Source organism: Stegostoma tigrinum, chromosome 3 (assembly GCF_030684315.1).
Source record: "Stegostoma tigrinum isolate sSteTig4 chromosome 3, sSteTig4.hap1, whole genome shotgun sequence".
Lineage (NCBI taxonomy): Eukaryota > Metazoa > Chordata > Chondrichthyes > Orectolobiformes > Stegostomatidae > Stegostoma > Stegostoma tigrinum.
This window is the reverse complement of record NC_081356.1, coordinates 29,548,077-29,573,203: the sequence shown is the minus strand read 5'-3', so window position 1 is coordinate 29,573,203 and position 25,127 is coordinate 29,548,077. Positions and strand designations below refer to the sequence as shown.

General features: G+C 41.5%; 1 protein-coding gene across 1 annotated transcript in view; it reads right to left on the bottom strand.

The window, feature by feature from the left end:
• Window positions 1-12,944: 12,944 nt before the first annotated feature.
• The window catches only part of gda (guanine deaminase), a 43,945-nt gene continuing 31,762 nt past the window's right edge, over window positions 12,945-25,127 (bottom strand). Inside the window, exons 9-14 of the mRNA XM_048525472.2 lie at window positions 24,270-24,367; window positions 22,934-23,001; window positions 19,940-20,086; window positions 17,044-17,162; window positions 16,912-16,939; window positions 12,945-15,362 (exon numbers count right to left, since the gene is read on the bottom strand). Of these exons, the coding sequence (XP_048381429.2) occupies window positions 15,295-15,362; window positions 16,912-16,939; window positions 17,044-17,162; window positions 19,940-20,086; window positions 22,934-23,001; window positions 24,270-24,367 (528 nt within the window). The 3' untranslated portion in view covers window positions 12,945-15,294. The remainder of the gene's footprint in view (window positions 15,363-16,911; window positions 16,940-17,043; window positions 17,163-19,939; window positions 20,087-22,933; window positions 23,002-24,269; window positions 24,368-25,127) is intronic.

Here is a 25,127-nt window from a genome sequence, read left to right as displayed (position 1 = left end):
ATAAGCTCTAGGAATTAATAAGTGACTAAATATTGGGTTCAGGGTGCAGACAGGGCCCTGGAAAGACACAAAAGGTTGCTGACTCATTGAAGAAGTTGAAGGGTTCAAGAGAAGACTAGAAGCGTCAAAACTGAGAGTGTGGGAGTGGAGAAGTCTATACGCAGTGTTTACTTCATATAACTGAGTGCAATTAGAACTTGGTAAAGCCTGGGAAAAGATCTTGCTCGGCTGTAAGTTGTAGAGGTGGAATTATGTTTGTGACTGAATACTGGAGTGTGGTTTCAAAGTCATAATTGATGAGTGCATGGAGCACTCACTGAGGCAGTGCATTACTTCAATGGTACAGCTCCTAAGAGAGAATTTCAAGACTGATCGGCGGAAGTGATCCCATGTGAAGCTTAATGAGATTTGGTGATTCATTGAGTCATGAATGTGGGTAGTTACTGAGAAATCTGTTGGATCTGTCTTTACCACGTTTGCCACTTGACTGTGAGGTGCTTGATCATGGTAATATTACACATATTTACCACAGGTTATTCTGGGTGTTAGAAGTTGAAGCATAGAATTCAGGGGCAGGCGTAGGCCTTAGCCTGCTCCATTGTTCAATATGATCGTGGCTGATCAACAAGATTCTGTCTTTTCACTTAAAGGCGAAGGAAGCTATCCTCCCCTGAAAACAAACATCAGTTTTTATTAATTATAAATCCTCTTTGCACTCTCTCAAAAAGTGCCCTTATGTCCTGATGATATGGAGCAGTAATCTGTCTGGGCAGCCATACAGGTTTAAAATAAGTTGCCAATTTTGTTTTCACTTCTATCCCTCTACGAATAAAATGCTGTGCTTTGTTTGCTTTTTTTGATGGTCTTGCCATTGTTACCTTCCTGTAATTTGTTGTCATCCTTCTCAGCATCAATCTTCCACACCCCTCCCCTAACTCACCAGTTTGGTGTCATCTGCAGATTTAGAAATTGTAAACTGATTCCCAAGTCCAAATCATTACTGTGAATTGTAAACAGCAGATGTCCCACTTCCCAGTTTTTGCCACTCTGAATAATTATGTTTCAAGTCTTAAAACAAAGAATAGTGGATGCTGAAAATCTGAAACAGAATCCCCCTCGTCCTCACTTACCACCTCACCAAACTCCAGATCCAAAACATCGCCTTCCGGCACTTCCACCATCTGCAATCTGACCCCACCACCAAAGACGTTTTTCCCTCCCCACCCTTATCTGCTTTCCAGAGGGACCTCCGTGATTCTCCATGAGCCCCTTGTCCGCTCCACACTCCCTACCAGCCAGACCACCTCTGGCACTTTTCCCTGCAACTGCAAGGAGTGCTGCATCTGCCCCTACACCACCCCCTTACCCCCATCCCAGGCCCCAAGAAAACCTTCCATATCAGACAGATGTTCACCTGCACATCTGCTAATGTGGTATACTGTATCCGCTGTTCCCGATGTGGCCCGCTCTACATCGGGGAAACCAAGCGGAGGCTTGGGGACCGCTTTGCGAAGCACCTATGCTCAGTTCGCAATAAACAACTGCACCTCCCAGTCATGAACCATTTCAACCCCCCCCCCCCCCCCCCCCCCCCCCCGACTCCTTGGATGACATGTCCATCATGGGCCTCCTGCAGTGCCACAACAATACCACCCGAAGGTTGCAGGAACAGCAACTCATATTTAGCTTAGGAACCCTGCAGCCCAAGGGTATCAATGTGGACTTCACAAGCTTCAAAATATCCCCTTCCCCCACCGCAACCCAAAACCAGCCCAGCTCGTCCCCGCCTCCCATCTCAATCCCCGCCCCCATTTCCTACCTACTGGCCTCTTACGGCCTCCTTGACCTGTCTGTCCTCCCTGGACAGAATTCCTGTTTTAGGTTCTCTTCTCATCTCCGCCTCTGCAAGAATTGCCTTCAATCTTTTGTTGTCTATTTGACTCCAAACTGAGTTTCTACCACTTATCTGTAGTTTCATTACAGAGGATGCTGTGGTCAACCAGGTCAAAATCTAGAGGACGATTGGGAATAAATTTGAAAACAGCCCTTTCTACTCTATCCCAGTCAAAAAGGAGGATATTTGTGAGTTTGATATGAGGTGTGTCACTCCTGTGGGCTAAACGGAAACTGTGTTTGATGGATTCAGATATGGAGGTCTGGAAAAGATGGGCAAAGATCTGAGAGGTGGCAACATGATTGAAGAGATAGGCTGGTGGTTTGCAAGTCGATGGAGCTCAACAAACTATATTTCATACATGGAAATTAATCAAAGGTTTATTTGAAATATTTCTGTCTGGCAACTTAATTTGAGCCATTTTAGTCAAACTTTCGGTCATAAAAATTAGATTCCCTACAGTGTGGAAACAGGTCCTTCGGCCCAACAAGTCCACACCTTCCCTTGCAGCATCCCACCCAGACCCATCCCCCAATAACCCACACACCCTTGAACGCTACGGGCAACTTAGCATGGCCGACCCACCCAGCCTGCACATCTTTGGACTGTGGGAGGAAACCAGAGCACCTGGAGGAAACCCACGCAGACACAGGGAGAATGTGCAAACTCCACACAGACAGACACCCAAGGCTGGAATCGAACCTGGGTCCCTGGTGCTGTGAGGCTGCAGTGCTAACCACTGAGCCACTGTGCACAGAATGGAGGCCATCAAACCCATTGAGTCTGCACCGGCCCTCCAAACAGCATCCTGCCCTAATCCCCCATAACCCCTACATTTACCACAGCTAACTCACCTAGACTGCACATCCTTGGACATTACAGGGTAATGGATGTGAGTTTGCTCACTGAGCTGGAAGGTTAGTTTTCAGACGTTTCGTCACCATTCTAGGTAACATCATCAGTGAGCCTCCGACAAAGCGCTGGTGTTATGTCCCACTTTCTATTTATCTGGTTAGGTTTCCTTGGGTTGGTGATGACATTTCCTGACCAACCCAAGGAAACCTAAACAGATAAATAGAAAGCGGGACATAACACCAGCGCTTCGTTGGAGGCTCACTGTTGATGTTATCTGGAATGGTGACAAAACATCTGAAAACTAACCTTCCAGCTCAGCGAGCAAACTCACATCCAGAATCTCAACCTGAGCTACAAATCTTCTCAAAACTCGATGCTACAGGGTAATTTTCCACAGTCAATCTACCTAACCTGTGCATCTTTGAACTGCAGAAGGAAACTGGAGCGCCCAGCAGAAGATTATGCAGACATGGAGGGAACATTGCAAACTCCACACCGTCACATAAGGCTGGAATCAAACGTAGGTCCCTTGTGCTGTGAGATGGCAGTGCTAACCATTGTGCCACAGTGTATATATCCTGTGATGGTAAATAAAATACATTATCCCTCTTCATTCTCTTGAATGTCTCCGATCCATCTGAAATGATCCATTGTCGGTGTTCTAATTCCGTTGGACAACTGATAATTGGATGTATTCCTAATCTCACTGAGCAATGGCTTCTCTCTGTCCTCTGTATAGTCACCCTTGGTGAACTTCAAAGATTATCCTTGATTTACTACTTGTTGAAGTACTCCAGGAGGCATTACTCAGACATGGAGACTAGATTAATGATAGCCAGCTCTGTATCCTTCACTGATATTTTTAATTCTATATCCACCTCCTTTCTAAAAGCTGAAAGAACTATGGATGCTATAAATCAGGAACAAACACAAAGCTGCTGGAAAAGCTCAGCAAGTCTGGTGGCATCTGTGAAGGAAAACACAGAGTTAATGTTTCGGGTCCGGTGACCCTACCTTCTAGCTGTAACTGAATGAACAAATGAAACAAATGATGCAGAAATCCACAGAAAATGGTCTTTTTCAACGAAGTCTCTTTTGATCAATATTGCCCTGTGCACTTTTCCTGCATGTGACGCTCCAATCAGCACTGGTCCAAGTCAGTAAAAGCTGCTACATGCCGTTTGATTTCACAACCACAGGATCTAAATGGATCGACTGGCTTGAAGGTCCCAGTGGTGAAACTAAGGCACGTGCACCCAAAGAGATAGAGATCTTGATCAATTGGGTCAATGGGATGAGGAGTGGCAGATAGAGTTTAATTTGGATAAACATGAGGCATTGCATTTTGGTAAAACAAAAAGGGCAGAACTTACACAATTTGGAAGCATGGCCTTGGGTGATGTTGTAGAATAGAGAGACCTAGGGATTCAGGTTCATAATTCTTTGAAGTTTGCATCATATGTAGACAGTGTGGCTAAGAAGGTGTTTAGCACGTTTGCACTCATTGTTCAGACCTTTGAGTATAGGAGTTGGGACATCGTGTTGGGGTTGTACAGGATGTTGGTGAGGCCTCTTCTGGAGTACTGTGTCTAGTTCTGGTCACCCTGTTATAGCGATGATATTATAAAGGTGAATTACTCTGCAGAGGAAGAGCTCCTGGGTAATGTACAGCACTGTTTGTCTCTTCATAAGTGAATGAGGAGTGCCAGTGGAGGACGCAACACTGGGGCCGTGGCTTGTCCTGACTTTGTGGAGCAACGACCACGCTCTCTGTGATAGGTCGAAGACCAACAGATGAGGTTTGTCACAAGGGGTATGTTATTGACTTCCTGTGGTTTCCGTTCCTCAATCCAGAGGATGGTTGCAAAGATCTAGCTCAGGAAAGAGCTACTATTAAACTCTATAAATCTTTTTTGTTTTGGCCTTGTCACTCATCTTCAAGTTGCAAATGCTTCCTTATCAATCAAGCTTGAAAGGCAGAATTTCCAAGTGTCCAAATAGTGGAGATTCCATTCTTCAAATATACAGGATCCTGGCAAGTTTTATTAGATTAAAAGTTAGTATTGTCAAATCTTATGCAACTCTTTTGACCTGTAGAATCCCATGCACAGAATTTTCTTTTACTGAGCAGTACATTATTGGATGTTAATCTCCAAATCATAGTATAATACAGCACAACATGCCATTCAGCCCACTGAGTCTATGAAGAGCATAAGACCGTGAGAAAAAGAAACAGGGGTGGGCCATTCAGCCCCTCAAGCTTGCTCTGCTATTCTATAGGGTCATGCCTGAACTCTTCCCCCAAAGCTCTCTGTAGAAAGGCATTCCAAAGACTCAAATCCTCTGAGAGAAGAAATGCCCCCTCAATTCGGTCATAAAATGGTATCGCTTTATTCTGAGACTATCCCCTCTGATCCTGGACTCTTCCATGAGGGGAAACATCCTCTTAGCATTTACGCTGTCAAGCTTCTTAAGAATGCCATTATGTTTCATTCTTCTACACTCCAGTGAATAGAGTTCCAACCTGTTTAACCCTTGCTAATAAGACAATTCCTTCATACTGGGGATCATTCTCATGTACCTTCTCTGAACTGCCTCCAGAGAAATGATAATTTCCTCCAACATGGGGATTAGTGTAGGTTGGTGCTTGTTGGCTGGCATGTATTGCCAACCAGATATGGTTTACCAGAAGTTTGCAGTAAGATTTCTCTACTCTTATACTCCAAGCCCAATGAATTAAGGGCCAACATTCAAATAGAGTTCCCAATTACCTGCTGCAGCTGCCTGCTAGCTTTCTATGTTTTGTGTATAAGAACCTCCAAGTCGCTTTGTGTTGCAGCTTTCTGTTTTTTTTCTTCATTTAAATAATATTCTGTTCTTTTGTTCCCTTTTTCAAATGTACAACTCCACATTTTCCTACAGAGTATTCTATTTGCCGACTCTTTGACCATTTGCTAAACCTATCAATATCCCTCTCTAAACTGTTTGCATCTCTCTTGCAACCTATCTTTCCACTTATTTTTGTGTCCTCTGCAAATTTGGCTACAATTCGGACAGTGCATAGATACTTTTAGGAGTGATCCAGTTGGTCCCACCCTCTCTCATTATTCTATTGAATGCTGTCATTTTTCTTTCCCATCCAGGCAGTGAGCCAAATCTTCTTTCAAAGTTACAGTTGAATCTGTCAGTCGCACTAAATCTATCTCTACTGCTTAATCTTCTCTAATGGAAACAATTACTTCTTTATTCTACCAAAGCACCTCACAATGAAGGTTATGAAAATTAATTACACGAATCTTAGAGATGTCATTTTCAATAAAACAGCTGTTTATCTTCAACTTTTCATTTTTATCATATTTGGCATTTTTAAACACAATAATGTTCTGATGTGTCTGTCCTGTCTTCTTTGCATTTTTTTCCTTCTGGGAAATTAATATATTTTAATAAATTTCAACTTTTTAACATTAAACCATTATATATTGCACAACAAGGCCTAAATGTGTAAACTAGCAGCTATAACTTTTCCTAAAGCTTTGTTACGTCCGAATAATATGTTTAGTTTCTAATCTACAGAGCTGATTAACATTATGTTCTCATTTTGTTATGCAACCTCTTAAATTCTTACTCAAGGCTCATGTCGTGTAGCAGATGGGAATTGTAGTAATGGGGAAAAAACTTTGCTGTTTCTTTCTGTTTGATTATATATCATGGTTTAGACTAATAAATGTTTTAATTGCCAGACTTCACCGCAGAAGAGAGAATGATTTGAGAAGTGCTTCAACCTGTCAGTATCTCCTTGATAACTTATATTCCTCTGAAGTAATTATATCTTGTTTTACACATTTTAATTATCGTAGGCTGATGATAAAGTTCTAATCAGCAACAACGGTGCTAAGGACTCTAGAACCTTTGACTCTGGTCTTTGTACTTTCTCTACTCATTTACCTCACCATTACCAGCCACACCTCCATTGGATGAAGGCATCTGATCCTCCTAGAGCTCCGTTTCTCTTCACCTTTCTTTCCTCCTTTGTGTGCCTCGTTTAAACACATCTCTTTGATTAAATTCCTCCTACCATCAACTTCCTTGGCTAGCCATATTTGGATGGCTGTGTCTCTGTGAAGCACTTGGTAATGATTTACTGCATTAAAGTGCTGTTTGCGACTGAGATGGATTGGGAAAATACATTAAAAGGCAGAATTGTAAATAGGCATTAAGGAAACATTATATGACTGACAGCAACGAAACCTTCCTTCATGGTGCAAAAACTCAAAATAGGTCAAAAACCATGGCTGGCAAAGGAAGTTCAGGAATGTATAATATTAAAGGAAAAACAAGGTATAAAGTTGCCATTGATAGAAGTAATTCTGATGATTTGGAGTTTATAGAATAGAGGAAAGGCAGAACAAAAATTATTAAGAGAAAGGAAAATAGATTATCAATGAAACCTAGCAAACAGCACCAAAACAGACTCTAAAAACTTCTACTGGTAGGTATAAAGGACATGTTTGCCTAAAAGGATTGTTATACAGGCGGAACGAGGAGAATTTATAATGTAGAATAGAGAAATAGCAGAGAAGCAAAATTATTTTTACATATGTTTGTTGCAAGAAATCCTCCGGAACTAAAGATCCAAGTGTCTAAGGAGAATGAGGAAATGAAGGAAATTAGCACAAGTAAGAAGATTGCACCGGAGAAAGTAATAAGGCTGAAAGTTGATGAACCCTGATATCACAGAGTGATGAAGGAGGTGGCTGTAAAGTTCAATACATTGGTAATCAGCTTCTGAAATTCCATAAAGTCTGGAATGATCCCTGCAGATTGGAAGGCAAATGTTGACCTATTATTTAAGAAGGAAGTGAGAGACAAAAGAGAAAGCTACAGATCTGTTAATTTCGGGAACAGAGAAGTAGCTAGAATCTATTATGAAGGATGAGATAAATGGTGATAATGATATGATTGGGTGTAGACAGGATGAATTTGCAAATGGGAAATCCAAGACAAGCTTCTTAGAGTTTCTTGAAGATGTTACTGACAAATGTGATGAATGTGGTTGTTTGGAGGTAACAAGGTGTAGAGCTGGATGAACGCAGCAGGCCAAGCAGCATCATAGGAGCAGGAAAGCTGTCATTTCGGGCCTAGACTCTTCTTCAGAAAAGTATATTTAGATTTGCAGAAGGCTGTGGATAAAGTCTTCCAAAGGAGGCTGGTTACAAAAATTAATGTACATGGGCTAGGAGATAATGTACTAACTTGGATTAATGATTGGCTACCAGGCTGAAAACAGAGAATAGGAATTCATGGGTCATTCCCACATTGGTAGGTTGTGACTAGTGGGGTACTGCAATGATCTGCACTTGTGCCCTAATTGTTCACAATATATAAAAATGAGTTGGAGGTGGTGAAGTGTAGCATTTCCAAATTTATAGACGATACCAAGCTAAGTGGGAATGTGTATTGTAAGGAAGATGTAGAATGCCTTCAGACGGATTTGGATGAGCTTAATGAATGGTAGATGGTAACTTTAGATTGAATGGCAAGAACATGGTAGATGAAATATAAATTGAAAAAAGAGTGAGGTTTTTCACTTTGGTAGGAGAATCAGATGTACAGACTGTTTCTTAGATAGAAAGAGGTTAGAAAGTGCAAATATACCACAGGATTTGGGTACCCTTGTTAATAAGTCACTGACATGCAGGTGGAGCAAGCTATTCAGAAGGCTAATGGGATCTTAGTCTTTATCAATAGAGGATTTGAGCATAAAATTTGTGAAGTCTTGGTTTAATTGTATAGGAATTTGTAGATCCCACTTGGAATCCTGCGTGCAGTTTTGGTCTCCTTATGTCAGGGAAGATATTTTTGCCATAGAGGTAGTGCAACAAATGTTCACCAAATTTCTTCCCTGGATAGCGGGACAATCTTATGAAGGGCATTGGAATAAATTGAAAGTTACAAAATACTTAAAGGGAAAGATAGGATGGATACAGGTAAGATGTTTCTCCTGGTTGAGGACCCTAGAATCAGCGACAAAATTTAAAATAAAAAATGCCACTTAAGTCTGGCATGAGGAAAAATTGTTTTACTCAAAGGGTTGTGGATCTTTGGAATTCTATTCCCGAAAGGGCTGTGGAAGTTCAATATTTGAGTATGTTTAAGATCGAGGTTGATAGATTTCTGATAAACAGTGGCATTTAGGGTTATGGGGATGGAGTGAGTAAAAGGTATTGAAGTCATACAGTCATAAAGTCATACAGCACAGAAGCACTCTTTGGTCCAATAGTCCACGCCAGCGAAGTTTCCCAAACTAAACCAACCCCACCTGCTCGCAGTTGGCCCACATCCCTCCAAGCCTTTCCTATTCATGTACTTATCCAAATATCTTTTAGACATTGTAACTGTACTTGCATCCATCACTTCCTGTGGCAGTTCACATCTACACACAAACCACTCTCTGTGTTAAAAAGTTGCCTCTCACGTCCTTTCTTAAGTCTTTCTCCTCTCACCTTAAAAATATGCCCCCAATTCCCCACCCATAGTTTTGAGCCTCCCCACCTTAGGGAAAAGATCTTTGCTATTCCTTATCTATGTCCCCCATGATTTTATAAGCCTCTGTAAGATCACCCCTCTGTTCCCTTATGTTCCACTGAAAAAACTCCAAGCCTATCCAGTCCATTTTTATAACTCAAACCCTCCGTTCCCGGCAACATCCCTGAAAATTGTTTGTGAACCCTCTCTGGTCTAATAATATCCTTTCTGTAGCAGGGTGACCAGAACTGCACACAGTGTTCCAGGAGTGGCCTCACCAATGTCCTGTACAACCTCAACATGACTTCCCAACTCCAATACTCATAGATCTGAGCAAAGAAGTGCTTGATCAGCCATGGTTGCATTGAGTGATGGGGAAGAATCCACAAACCGAATGGTCTGTTCCTGTTCCTATGCTAAATAAAAGCCAAAAGAACTGTGGATGCTGTAAATCAGGAACAAAACCAGAAGTTGACGGAAAAGCTCAGCAGGTCTGGTAGCATCTGTGAAGAAAAAATCAGAGTTAATGTTTTGGGTCTGGTGATCCTTCCTCAGAACTGACAGTAGCTGGGAAAATGTTGGTTTATATGCAGAAAATAGGGAGGGGGATGGGGTAGGGAATAAATGATAGGAAAAATGATAGAGCCCAAATAGAGAGAAGAGCAGTTGGATTGACAAAGGAGTTGATAACAATTTGGCTAGGAGGCTGAATAGCTGTTAATAGGGACTGTTAGTGATTAACAATAGGTAGTGTGTAAAGGCAGGCTATGTGATAACAAGGTCTGGTGTGTGGGGTAGGGGGCTGGGCCATGGGAGAGTTTAGGCCCTAAGATTATTGAATTTGATATTGAATCTGGAGGGCTGCAGAGCCCCAAGCAGAAAATGAGGTGTTGTTCTTCCAGCTTGCACTGAGCTTTGCTGGAATAGTGCAGAAAGTCAGAGACAGAGATGTTGGCCAGGGAACAGGGTGTTTGTTAAAGTGGCAGGCAACTGGAAGCTCAGGGTCCTTTTTACAAACAGAACATAGATGTTCTGAGAAGCAGTCACCCAGTCTACGCTTTGTTTACCCAATGTAGACACCACACTGAGCAGCGAATGCAGTAGACTAGATTCTGGGAAGTGCAGGTGAAGTGTTGCTTCACCTGCAAGGTATGTTTGGGCCCTTGGATACTGGGGAGGAAGGAGGTAAATGGGCAGGTGTTGCACTTTCACCGGTTACAGTGGAAGGTGCCGGAGGACTGTGGGTGTTTATTGGGAATGAAGGAAGAGTAGGTTATGGTTTCCCAGAGGGAACAGTCCCAGTGGAAGGCGGACGAGGGAGTGGGGGGTGGGGAATATGTGTCTGGTGGTGACATCTCAATGGAGGTGGCAGAAATAACGTCTGATGATTTTCTGGATGTGATGCTGGTGGGATAGTAGGTAAGGACAAGGGAACCCTATTGCTGCTGCGGGAGGGAAGAGAAGGGATGAGCACGGAACTGCGGGAAATGGGTCAGACCCAGTTGAGGACCCTATCAACAACTGAGCTGGGAAATCCTCAGTTGAGGAAGAAGGTGGACATTTCGGAGGGTCCCTTGTGAAAGCTGTACTCATCCGAACATATGTGATGGAGATGGAGGAACTGAGAGAATGGGATGGAGTCTTTACAGGATGTAAGGATGTATAATCAGGTAGCGGTGGGAGTCAGTGAGTTTATAGTGGATGTTGGTGGCCAATCCATAGTTGTCCTTTAGTACTATAATGCATGTGTAAATTATTTTTTCTGGTTGCTCATTTATTAATAATTCCCATATATGAAATAATTAGCTAATCTCAAACATAATTAAATTAGTTGGTTGCTTTGTTATGAATCTGGTGGTGGCTGAGAGGGTAACTCCATTTTGCCTTTGAATCCAATGGCTGTGTGTTCAAGTTTCACACCAGAATTCTAAGCTCAATGAAAGCCCAGGCTAATGCTCCAACTGAAAGACTATTTCACTGTCAGACATGACATCGTATCGACAAGATGTTAGACTAATGCCTTCTCTGGTGGATTAAATTAGCAAAGATTAAATTGAGAGCAGAGGAGCTTTCCCAGTACAATGCTTATCCCTCAAACAACAAATTGTATGACTTTTATCGCATTGCTGTTTGTGGGAAGCTGATGCGTGGAAATTGGCTGCCGTATTGGAATGGTGACTACACCTCAAAGGTATTTCGTTGACTGAAAAGCTATTCAGGATTTTTCATTGTGATTAGGATATGCTTAAATGAAAGTCCATTTGTAAGACTGAGGGAGGAACAAAAGTATAAAACTTGCACATTGGAATATTTGCATAAGGGCATTTGAATAAATATATGGATGGTGAATTGTACTCCTTGGTACACCACTGAACCATTGTCTCATACATAAAGAAAAGCTGTTTTATTCCACCAAAGAAACATGACTTGTAAATAATAACCTGGGTGATCACTTAGATTATCTTTAGACAAGGTGATCAATGAAATAACAGAGATCGGTTCAGACTGTTATGCCTTTCGGAATAAAACTTCACAGTCTAACTTGAGTTCGAAGATCTCATTCGTATAATTTGAGAACTTTCAGAAGGGATAAACTCAATTACAGCTTGCTTTCCTTTGTTCCGCCGTCTTCTAAAAATGTAGAATTAAATCTGAAAGTAAAACATGTACTTAAGTGTTAAATGATTTACAATTTTTGAACACAAAGGTTGAATTCTATTGTGCCTATGCACAAAAGGACTTTGACCTTTGTTTGCTGGAAATTATCATGAGCAGCCAGTGGCAGAAATGTACAGTCTTTTCAATATAGTTGCAATTAGCTTTTGAAAATGTGAATTTCGGGTCCCAAAAAACATTGAGAGCAGGCTGACTGGATCAGTTATTTCATTCAGTCATGTACTCATACTCATATTGATCTATGCTGACGTCTGTGCTCCCCTTGAAGTCTTCTCTAAATCCTTCTTCAATTTATCCTTTAAGTACAAACTTCTATTACATTGGCCCGCATGTTGGTCCCTTTAAATGCCTCAACATTTTTCAACTGAACCTCTCCCTGCAATAACATTCTACGTTCTTTTAATTCATTTAATAACATTCTACACACCTTCTCAATAAAGACATTTCCCCTGATTTTCTCCCCCACTCACTACCCAATTGGATTTATAACAATTATCGTATATTAAGAAGTCAAGTGGCATAGTGGGTTTTTTTTCAGCTTTTGAGTCAAAAGTTCGGGCTTGGAATCCCACTCCAAGACTCAATGACCAGATGTGTTTGTAACATGGTCAGACAAGTGGAGTATCAACCTGCGAAACTTTGTAACCTGCGAAAATTTGCAATGTGCGTCAAGCGCTGGTAGTAAGGTCAGGGAGATTCCTGCTCAGCCTTTTGATGGAAAGAATGCCTCTACCATCTCTACAGCTCCAGGTTATAACATCTGTGTAAAAGTGCATGTTACCACAGCAAACTAGTTTCCCCGAGTGAAGGGTAACATGCTACCACTGTCTTATATTTATGACCCCTGGTTTCATACTCCTATACACCTTCTGAATGTTTACCCTGTCCTCTCGAGAGTCATCTGGCCAAATAATGTTGAATACTGGTGATGCACAGTCAACTCGTATTCTTTGTATTGAGAAGCACAAAGAAAATCACAACAACAAAAATATGATTGGGCTGAAAACAGATTTATTTTTGATGCCTCAGTCAACATTTCATTACTGAATATATTAACAATTTTGCAATTTATTTCTATAGTCAGATATCTTTCAGAGCAAAATATAGTGATATTTATTTAGATAGCAATTTATATTTGTAAAGTTTATCTATATTTATTTGATACAAGACAGCATATAAATCGTCTAAAGTTCTGTAATATAGAAAAAAATAGAATCATTATTTCAATATTTAAGAGGGGATGATGGCTTAATGGTATTATCACTAAACTAGTAATCTGGGCATTCAGATAGTGTTCTGGGAACCTGGGTTCAAATCCTGCCATGGCAGATGGTGGAATTTGAATTCAATAAAAATCTGGATTAGAGGTCTAATGATGATCATGAATGCATTGCAGATTGTCAGGAAATGCCCATCTGATTCACTGATGTCCTTTAGGGAAGGAAACTGCTTTCCTTACCTGGTCTGGCCTACGTGTGATTCCAGACCCACAGCAATGTGATTGGCTCTCAACCAGGCAATTAGGGATGAGCAATGAATGCTGGCCTGGTCAGTAATGCTCAGATCCCGTGAATGAACAAAAAAAACCTACAGATTGGGCACATCTGGGGTATGCATGCATACGCAAGTATAAATTACTCATCTATTCATTGACTCCAAAACCTTCTCAGAATTGGGCATGAGTGTGATTTTTCACATTGTTTAAAAATGTGTGATATAAAAAAGAATGGCATAACCATTCACATTCACAACTTTTCCCATTACATGTTACGTGTTAACTATATTCAAGACCTGTGAGTAGATGAACCAGTAGCTAAACAAGGCTGAAGAAGGGTCTAGGCCCGAAACGTCAGCCTTCCTGCTCCTCTGACGCTGTTTGGCCTGCTGTGTTCATCCAACTTTACACCTTGTTATCTAAGGGTCTAAGTGCATTTTCCAAATCCCTTCCCAACTCCCTAAACTACTTGTTGCACCATGCCAAGGATGCTAATACTTTAGTGAAGAAATATTAGTGCATGTTCTAATCTTGGATTATCTCTGGATAGGTTGGTATTAATTCTTATTTAATCTGCACAGTTTCACATTCCTGTACTTGGTCCTTGTAGTTTGTGTGCCATAGGAATATAGCCACACAGCCCATTAACCCACAAAAAGCCATTGGGTAACCACTTAATTCCATCTTTAATTTTCTCATAAACAGAGACATAGACCATGGAAATGGAGGTAGCATTTAGATAAATCGCTGGTCAGGCCTCAGCTGGACTGTTGCATCTAAATCTGGGTTTAGCCTTGGAAATAATGCATATTTACTATAATGGGACCAGGGAAGAGGGACCTCTGCTGCAGCATAGATTAGAGAATTTTGGATTATGCTCTCCAATACCAAGAAGAGCAAGTGAAGATTTAATGGCAGTTCAAACACTGAAGTTTAATAGAGAAAATAAGAAGAAATTATTTCCCCTGGAAGGTTTTTGGTCACTGGAGGACACAAATTTAAATGGCAAAAATGTCCAGAGAGGAGATGAAGAGAATATTGTTCACACAGGGATTTGTGTATGACCTGCAATGTGCTCCTTGAAAGGCCAGTGGAAGCAGCAGCAATAATAACTTTATGAGGGGAAAAATTGAATAAATATTGGAAGGGGAAATATCAGGAAGGGACAAGGAAACTGGGACTAATTGGATAGCTTTCTCATAGTGTCAGCACAGTCTGATGGCCCAAATGGCTTCTTTTGTATTGCGTCATTCTATGAATGTACGAATGTTTGAGCTTTCTTCACCTGTTCTGAGGCACCTCTTGAAAGCCAGGTCAATGTCACTCAGCTGCCCTGGATTATGGAGGTCAAACCCCTCTGACGCTTGATCGACTTTTTGTTAACCTTGACTGGAATATGTGTCTGTACTGGGAAAAGGATTCGTTCAGGGAATGACGTATCTTAAATGCCACCCAGAGCTTGGTTTCGTAAAGTAATACTGGATGGTACTTATGGGCATGGTACGTCCAGAGAAACCCAAATTAGGTGGCAAAGAGGGAAAAATAGCTCTTGAGAAATACATGGATGGATTTTACAAGTAAATGGATGGCAACATTTACAAGTTCGTGACTTTCAAAAACCAAATTGCAAGTGTGTCAATCATTGGGTGGCACTCTGCACTGAGGTCAAGTGATGGGATTTACCATGCATAGCCCTACCCTAACTATGAAAAAGCAGCCAGTGAAGCAAAAATCATAATAGAGACAGTAAGCAGCAATGACAACCCTTTTATAATAGATGTTTGCTCTGATTAAATATATTATGCATTCACTGAGTGTTTCTGCCCCAGATTTAGGTACTATTATTGTTCTAAGCATTTGGGAAAGGCACCACTTTCTTGCCAGCCACATATACTTCCACCATGTTCCGGTCATCTCCTAAAAGAGCATAAATATTAAATAATTAAATGCAATCATAAACTTTCAAAATAAATGCCCTTTCTTTAATCCAACTTCTGACTAATTGATGCCCCTGATTCCCATTGATACCCTCATAACAATTGCCAAATGTTACTGTGATAATGGGAACTGCAGATGCTGGAGAATCCAAGATAATAAAATGTGAGGCTGGATGAACACAGCAGGCCCAGCAGCATCTCAGGAGCACAAAAGCTGACGTTTCGGGCCTAGACCCTTCATCAGAGGTTCTAGGCCCGAAATGTCAGCTTTTGTGCTCCTGAGATGCTGCTGGGCCTGGTGTGTTCATCCAGCCTCACGTTTTATTATCTATGTCAAATGTTACTGTTGTTTTTTAGGGCTACTTACATAGATTTCCATTATCTTCCACTCTCCATAAAGTTAGGGTCCACTTGAATGCAATGGGTGAGTGGCCTCAATCTATCATGGTTAGCCCATGATTCATCCAAACCTTCTGTTGCTACATGCCCTCATTCAAACCAAGTCTCTTTCAACCATTATCTATCAGCTCAGTGATCTGGGCTGGCTCCTGAATCATGCTTCAATTTTAATATCTTCATCCTTGTTTCAGTCTTTTCCACGTTATCTCTTCCCTATCTCTGGAACTAAAAGCTTTGAACAACTTAATTCTGATCTTTCCTGCAAGGCAAATTCTAATCATCCACTAATGGCAGCTCTCTTTTCAGAATACCAAAAATAAAATTCTCTGTTGCATCCTGGTCATGTTGGTGTCGTAGACTTCTGGGTCATGTAGACCTTTGGCATTCTGCATTTACTACTGTGCAAAATCTATGCACAAAATTGTGAACTGATTGTAATACGATAAAAATTACGTTAGTGATTCAAGAAGAATCAGCTTCTCATCAATAATTAGAAAGTAAAATAAGCAACATGTCACATCTACAACCGGTGGGGTACCGCAGTATTGGTTTGGTCCTTGCACACAAACAAGTTGCTTAATAATTGGAACTTGAATATTACCAAAAATAGAGAACTGTTGCAAAATCTTTTTTGTGAGTTCAGTCGGACTAAATGGCTCATTTTTGCTTGCTAGAAGTAATATATGCCATCATATGCAGAGACTTGTTCTCCATAATCAGAAGGAATACGGTCAAGCCTTTTTTTTAAAATTACCCAAAATCATGAGTTATCTTTCCGCTTTTGCTAGCCCTTTTGCTTTCTCCATGGCAATGCCTGGCCAATCTGTTTCCAACCTATCATCACCCTTTGCTCCTGTAGATTACTGTGATTGTTTGAAATTTTCCATTCTTGTGTTTGTCCTGATGCAGGCAAGAATTAAAGTTTCAGAAACATGTCTCTCTTTCAGCAAGATTCAAGTATAGTTCTTATTAATCAAATAAATTCTAGATTAGATTATCTCCAACCAAGCTCTATGCAGAGGGATTGCTTTATACTGTAGCATTTGAGAACATCAATGTTTGATCAATAGTAAATATTTTTGAAGTTGCTTAGGATTTATGTGAAAATTGCAATAACATTTTGAACTCACCTAAGTTCAAGAACTTCTGGAAAATATCCTTGAAAATTAGAAGAAAGAATGTCAGTGAGTTTTCACAACAATTAAGATATTGAAAGCATTCTTTCCGATCTGTGTTTTGAAATTAATGCATCATGTAGTTACCTCCTGGGTGTCATTGGGGAAGATATCGAAAGGACTATTTGGGACACTGGTGTTGACAAGGATAGCATCGAAGTCCTTCCCTACTTCAAAGTTTCCAGTCACGTGATCAAGGCCCAAAGCTGTAAAAAGAAAAGCAATTCTTTGTTCATATACTTAATCTTGTTTTCATATGATTCATAAAAGGGGTTACAGTTATATAGACAGACTGGACAAGTTGGAATCGTACACCTTATGGTGAAAAAAGCGAAGAGGAGCTTTGATTGAAATCAAATATTTTGATAATGCCAATAAAGAGAAACCATTTGCAATAGCTCAAGAGTTGATAATTAAACGACACAGACTTAGGGAGACTGGGAAAGGAACCAGAAGCAAAATGGAGTGAAAAACATTCTTTTATGCGATGAATGGTCAGGATTCAGTAGAAAATTGCAAAAAGAAAAATGTAGAAATAATTTGAGAAAGAAAAACTATAGGAATTAGGGGCTGAGTAGGGGAATGGAAGTAATTGGATCATTCTTTGAGAGGGTTCGCATAAACTCAATGTGCCAAATAACCTTATTCTGTTCTATACTATTTTATAATTCAATAATTAGAAGACATAATGTTCAAAATACTGGGTACACTGACTGCTTCGTAATTCCAGGAGGTTTTCATTTCTGAGGCTCAGGACATAGAATACAAAAGTAGGATTAGGCCATTTGGCTCCTCGAGTGTTTTATTCACTTGTGAGATGAGGCTGTCACTGGCAGGGCCAGCAGTTATTGCAATTGTCCATTGCCCTTGAGAAAATAGTACTGAGCATCCTTTTTGAACCACTGTAGTCTGTGTGCTGTGGGTAGACCCACAATGCCTTTAGGAAAAGAATTCCAGACTTCAAACTAGCTACAGTGAAGTTACAGCAATATATTTCCAGGTCAGGATGGTGACAGGCTTGGAGGGGAACTTGCAGGTGTATCTGCTGCCCTTGTCCTTCTCGATGGCAATGGTCGTGGATTTGAAAGGGACTATCTAAGCAGATTTGGTGATTTTCTGTGGTGCATCTTATAGACAGTACAGACTACAGCTACTGAGCATCGGTGATGGAGGGATTGGATGCTTGTAAATATGGTGCCAATCAAGCAGGCTGCTTAGTCCTGGATGGTGTTAAGCTTCTTGAATATTGTTGGAGGTGCGCCCATCCAGGCAAGTGGGGACCATTCCTCCACACTCCTCACTTGTGCCTTGTGGATGGTAGACAGGCTTTGGAGAGTCAGGCGGTGAGTTACTTGCCGCAGTATTCCTTGCCTCTGACTTGTTTTTGTAGTACAACCTAAAGGTACTACAACCTTACTGTATTTATACGGCTCGCCTTGGTCAGAGTTCGGTTAAAAATTACTCAGGATGTTGACAATAAGGGCTTCAGTGATTGTAATGCCTTTAAATATCAAGGGGTGATGGTTAGATTGTCTCAACAGAGATGGTCATTGCCTGGTACTTGGGTGGTGGAATAGTACTTGCAACTTTATAGCCCAAGCCTGGATATTGTTCATGTCTTGCTGTATTTGGGCATGGACTACTTCAGTATCTGAGGAATCCTGGGTGATGCTGCACATTGTGCAATCTGCAACAAACATTTCTGACCTTATTATGGAGGGAAAGTCAATGATGAAGCAGCTGAAGATAGTAGGGCCTAGGACACCACCCTTAGGAATTCCTGAAGCGATGTCCTGGAGCTGAGATGACTGACCTCCAACAACCACAACCACCTTCCTATGTGCCAGGTATGACGCCAACCAGAGGAGAGTTTGCTCTGATACCCATTGATTCCAGTTTTACTAGGGCTCCTTGATGCCAAAATTGGTCAAACACAGCCTTGGTGTCAAGGGCTGTCACTCTTGTGTCTGTTAAGGCTGTTCTGCCTTTCAAATGGGTCATGGCTGATTGTCTATCTCAATGTCTTTTTACCATGCACTCCCTGCCTGCCTTGTTGTTCTCAATATTTAAACAGCTATCAATCTCTGCCATGAACATAGTCAATGACTGAGCCAAACCCAGCCATCTGGAGTAGAGAAGTCCAAAGATTCAGTGCCACTTAGGTAAATAAATTCCTCTGAATCTCAGTCCTGTCTGATTATCCTTCATTCTGATGTTGTCCCTTCTCTGGATCTCCTGACCAATTCCTGAAATTGGAGGTGCAAGAGTGTTATCTGCAGAATGAGAGGAAGCAGCCTGAGAAGGTGTGATGGGACACTGAGGATTTGCTTGTTTTGTAGAAAAGGAGCAGTAATATTATGGGAGAATGAAGATAAGATGTGCATGAACAGACAGGATGTCTAGCAGGCCCGGCCATGGGTAACCTGTGTAAATACTTGCAGTGTTTGTTCTGCTCAAAGAGTACTTGTGTACAAAACTTAACCATTGGAGGTCACTCAATCAATTCTAGGGATGAAAGGTCAATGAATTAGCATGCTGTTAAGCAATGAAAGCCATATAGTGATTGCTCTGAAACTTTGTACTTGATATTTCAGCATTCCTTTCCTCTTAGGTTGAAACACAAGGAATAAATAAAAAGTGAAGGCTAAGGCATGATCCAAAATAGTTCAGAGTTTTAACAGGGTAGACATAAACACAATCTTACTTATTGGGGTAAACAAGAGTTGTTATCACAGGGAGTGGTTGAGGTCAATAGTACAAACTCATTTACGGGAAAGCTAGATGTGCATGTAATAGGAAAAGGAAGAGAAAGGTGCATGTAAGAGCTGTGATCAAGTAGTGTGGGAGGAAGTGAGTACAAATATCAGTATGGACTGATTGGGCTGAATAGCCTGCAAATGCAGCTGAACAATTCCACTATAATTATTGAATATGTTGTTAAATTAAAGATATAGTTTTATGATGTTTAGTAATGGTTTCCTACCTTGACATCCACCAAGAGTAGCAAGCTTAAATACTTCCTGGTACGAAAGCCTTTCATAATTGGAAGTTTGAAAGCCATGAATTTTGGTCGTATCAATTGCAGTTCTCATTGCATGAAGTATAGATGGAGAGTAGCCACCTGAAACATCTAAAAAAGATATTAATAACAGTTATCATAAATCTGCAAAAATAGCTGAGTGAGTACATGAGGGAATATCTTTAACATTTCCACCAAAACCAACATGTATCAAACTGGTGGCTGATCCTGAGAGGTGAAATGGATATGGGATTTATTCTGCCATCTCCCTACTTCACCTTTCCACACCATCCCCTCCCTGGTTGCAAACCCTGTTTGGACGTGTTCCTGGAAATGTCATCATTGTCATTCTCCAACTTCCAATACATACTCCCAGTGGGAGACTGTTTGTATCTGGATCACAAATATTCAACCACGTGTGGACTTGCCTCAAATATAAAAGAAACATAATTTTGTATCACCAGATCCACTTCCAAAGCAAAGTACACTTCATGAACTGCTAAGTGCTATATATCCTGAAAAGTGCTACTGAAATATAAGTTCATCCTTCCTTCTTCCCTCCTCTCCCTTGTCTTCCATCATTCTCTCATCTCCCAGTTCCATCTATCCATTGTTCTCTCATCTCTCCTTTCTTTCTTTCTTTCTTCCGAATACCTGATGGACATGGGGGAGTTCATCCTGAGCTCATTAAAGAAATTTGAATAAAGATGCAAAACCTTTTCTCCCACCTGGGCTCCTGTCAACTGTATTGGATGTTTTACTGTGTGTAAATGCTACCTTCTTGTTGTCTAAGCTGTTTGATTAAAGCATGGAGATAGACCTCAGTTATTCACCTCCAACACCCTGTCTGCACTGAGAATAATGACTATTTCTGCTTCTTGCACTCCCAGTGCTCCTTTATCCTATCTTAACAATACCTCCTTCACATTTGGCTTCTCCCACCCAGAGACAGTCATCCACAGGGATGAGGAGACAAACATTAGCTCTGACAGAATGTCCCAAGACAAAATTCTGAGTCCTTTTTGAACAGAATCACACATAGCATCCCAGAGGGGTAAGGATGTGGACTAGAGCAGTATACAGAGTCCTGCTTTCTGACACTTGGGATCTATTTAGGGAGCTCCCAGGGAGGGAATAATCAATGAAAACTGTTAGAAAACTGCAGCTGGGTCCACTTGCTCTCTAACCAAAGTAATTGCTCTCTGATGTGATAAAGAAGAACTGCCAAACCTAACTAGAAATAACTTTGAGCACCAATATACCAGAAGATCTTGGTTTTGATCCAGTCATGATTCAATTGCGATTTTGCAGGTAACCGGTGAGCTTGAGACTGACTGCTTGGCTCAACTTCACCAACTTACCTAGACTCATTCACACAGTCTGTCACTCTCACTCACTTAGCCACCACCTTCAATCATTTAATCACCCAACCTTACTGAGTCCATTCACCTAACTCACTCACCTGCAGTCATTCTCACACAGTCACCAACACCCTCGACCAATACTAGGAGACAGCAGAGTGGCCTGAAACATGTGGCCAACATAGTCTGAGTACACCCTCAGAGATAGTGCACAGCTGGAGGAGGAGGGGAGGAGGTAGCGCTGCAGGGTCAGCGATTGCAGCCACAGAACCATTCAGTCAGCTTTTAAGTTCAGTGACTGGTTGCTGCCGGCGAGACAAAGATGGCACCAGCTGTAGAAGCCACAGCCCCCTCCCTCCACTTCAGTTCCCAGAGCCCATTGGCTGGAAGCTGGTTTGGTGCACATTGGTGACCCTGTGCCCACTGTGTGGAATCAGGTCACCTGCTGTTTCTGATTGCCTGGAGGTGAGTGAGGCTGCAAGGTGAGTGATGGGTATGGATGGCACTGAGTGGGGGCACCTAGTCTAAATTGAAGTCTGGAAGCATGACGCAGGGTGAGGGAGAAGGATAGGGATAGAAGGAGACAGAGAGAGAGGGAGGTATGGAAGGAGAGGGAGGTGGTGGAGAGATGGAAGGAGATATGGAGGGATAAAGGGAAAGGGGGTGAAGGAAGGAGGGAGTGAAGGAGGGAGGGGGGGAGAGAGAGAGAGAGAGAACAGGAAGCGAGAGTGAGGGAGGGATTGAGGGAAGAAGGGAAGGAGATGGAGGGAGAAAGAGAGGGAGGGATGCTGAGAAAGGGAGGGAGAGACAGAGCTAGGGAGCAAGGGAGAGAGAAGTTTAAGCCTGCAATCAACTTTCAAAATCTGCAGTTAAGTCTCTAGCATACTCAGAAACTTATTTTAATTTCTATATATTTTCTTGGTAGTAATTTATGGTGAAATACAGTGCGGAGGAAGGAGAAAGAGGTTTCATTAATCAACAATCCATAAAGACCTGCATAATGGTGAGATATTCATTATATTTCCTTGTATTTTCTTTGCAGAAGTTTGTGAAGAATTACAGGGATGGTAGGGAGGGATGAGAGGCTTCCAGTGAAATCTGGACAAACGTGTAGTGGATACTCTGAGCCCCAAAGCAACGGACAAGCCAGAACAAACAAGAAAAATCCAAAGGTGGGAAACACCAAAGTGGAATATGTCAAACTAATAAATGTCAAATACTGCAGATGCTGGAAATCTGAAAAAAAACATAGAAAGTGCTGCAGAAGTGCAGCAAATTTGGCAAGATCTGTGGAGAGAAACAATTAACGTTTCAAACAGAAACAAAGTTGCTGGAAAAGCTCAGCAGGTCTGGCAGCATCTGTGAAGGAAAAAAAAGAGTTAACATTTCAGATTCAGTGACTCTTCCTCAGAACTGTGGAACCCAGATGATGCCAGATCTGCTGAGCTTTTCCAGCAACTTTGTTTTTGCTCCTGATTTACAGCATCCGCAGTTCTTTTGGTTTTTAGTTAACGTTTCGAGGTCAGTATTTTCATATCTCAATGACATTCTTGTTAAGAAGCAACAATATTTAAAAAGCACAGGTATTTTTACATACCAGTTCCTAGTCCTACTTTTACATTGTGATTCAAAGCATTTCGGGCATCAAATAAGCCACTGCAAAGTCTAAGAGATAAAAAGAAAAAGAAATCATGTCTCCATATCCTTGACAAACAAGTTTGTCTTCTAAACTGGTTTTTACAATGCATAGACTTGACTGTTGTCTTCACTTCAGCTGGGTTCTGAGGAAGGGTCACTCGATCTGAAATGTTAATTCTAATTTCTCTGCAGCGATGCTGCCAGGCCTGCTGAGCTTTTCCAGAAATTTCTGTTTTTGTTTCTCATTTCCAGCATTCGCAATTCTTTTGGTTCTCATCACTATGATAGATCCTACTCCTGAAGTGCACTTTATCTCAAAGCTAGGTATTGTCATAAAAACAATAGGGAATTCAAAAGAAACTTCTTTCCTTTGAAAGTCTTGAGAATGTGGAACTCAATTCCATTGGGATTGATTGAGGTGAGTACTTGAGATGCAGTTGAGGGGAAGTGAGGCAAAAATGTGAGGTGAAAGGAATAGGACAATGTGCTGATTAAGTCAGATAAGGTGATGACAGGGAATGCATAAGGAATTTAGTGTGGAGCATTACTGCCCATCTTATACCTGTTGGACAAATGGTCTGTTTCTGTGTTGAAAACTCTGCTGTAATCCAGTGTAAAAAGACAGGTAAAAAACTGACAAAATTTAAGATCTTCGAGATCCTAGACCTGCATCTCTCGTTAGAATTTCCAATCATCAGGAAGGGAGAGAGGTGGCAATCTGGCTTCTGCAGTCCTAGGCAATGCAACAATGTTCGGACCTGGTCTGAGAGAACCCCTTGTGCCTTTCTAACCATGATTCCATGAGACAGGAGGTCATAGGGGCACAGACAGAGAAACCTGGGACCCAGCTTCACCAGTTCGAATAATCAGCAGGCCTGCCACTAGAGGAAAAATCTTGCATTTATCGGGATTCTTTCGCTACCTCAGGATGACCCAAACTGGTTCACAGCCAAGGAAGTCCTGGTTTGAAGAGTTGTAACCACAATTGCAATGCAGCAAACTCAGCAGCCAGGCAACAAGCTTCCAAGGACAGAAACATGATAATGACCAGGGATGCTGTTTGTTCAAACTGGTCAGGACACACGCAGGGAACTCCCCTAGCCGTCTTCAGAATGCTAGCTACCTGAGGGGCTTGAAGTGACTTGACTTAATGTCCCACCAGCAAGTCAGCACCTCGAACATTGCAGCACTCCCTCTGGATTGCACTAGAAGATTGGCCCTGGATTTTGCCCTTAACAGGAACACCATGCAGATATGTGTTCCAGGTGAATCAATTTCTGTGATTGCATACTTACGAGATGTTTGAATTTGGACAGTGTGAAATGGCTGCTCCTTTTTGGTGGAAGACTTTCAGCTCTTCATTGGACAGGTACACTCCATGTGCCATGATTGTCTGTGTGAAAACATTGTTTGTGACTGCTCATTAATGATGAAAGGCTCATTTAACTACAGTCAGCGACGCGGAAGATATCCAGGTGAAAGTACTTAAAAGAACAGAGAGACTGACGAAACAACTGGACAGGCTAGAATAAGAGGATGTACATGGTGAGAGTATAGAGGTGATATTGTTAGCCATACCACAAAGAATCATCGGTATCTTCCTCCATTAGAGACAGACTGCCAATCAAATATAGCTGGAGGGGTACTATGTGTCAGGTATGGGGAGGTGGCAGGGCCTTCAAGAAATACAGACAGAACAGGGCATGAACCCACACTGTTGACTTTATTCTGGGCCACACTCCAGTCTCTAACTGAGCTAATCAACTACCAGAACCAGCAGAGAGAAAAGTACAAACAGTGAAAGGGAGAGAGATGGGGGGAGAGAGAAAGAGAGAGAGAGGGAGAGAGATGGGGAGACAGAGAGATAGACAAATAGACTAAAAGTGTGGAAACCATTCCCTTACATGAAACTATAATGTAATCCTGCTGGATTATAGGGAGAGTGATTATAGGCTTAGCTGAATGGCCTTTTCAACAAACTAGAACAGACATATTGGATACAATTACCTCCTTCTGTGATGAATCATTGTATAACTCAATAATAGAACAATATCAGGAAAAAACCATCTAATCCATCTGACCTCAACTCCACAAACATGTCTCACTTGGTGCCATAATGCATACTCTTATCACCCCATCAAAGCCCTAAGCTC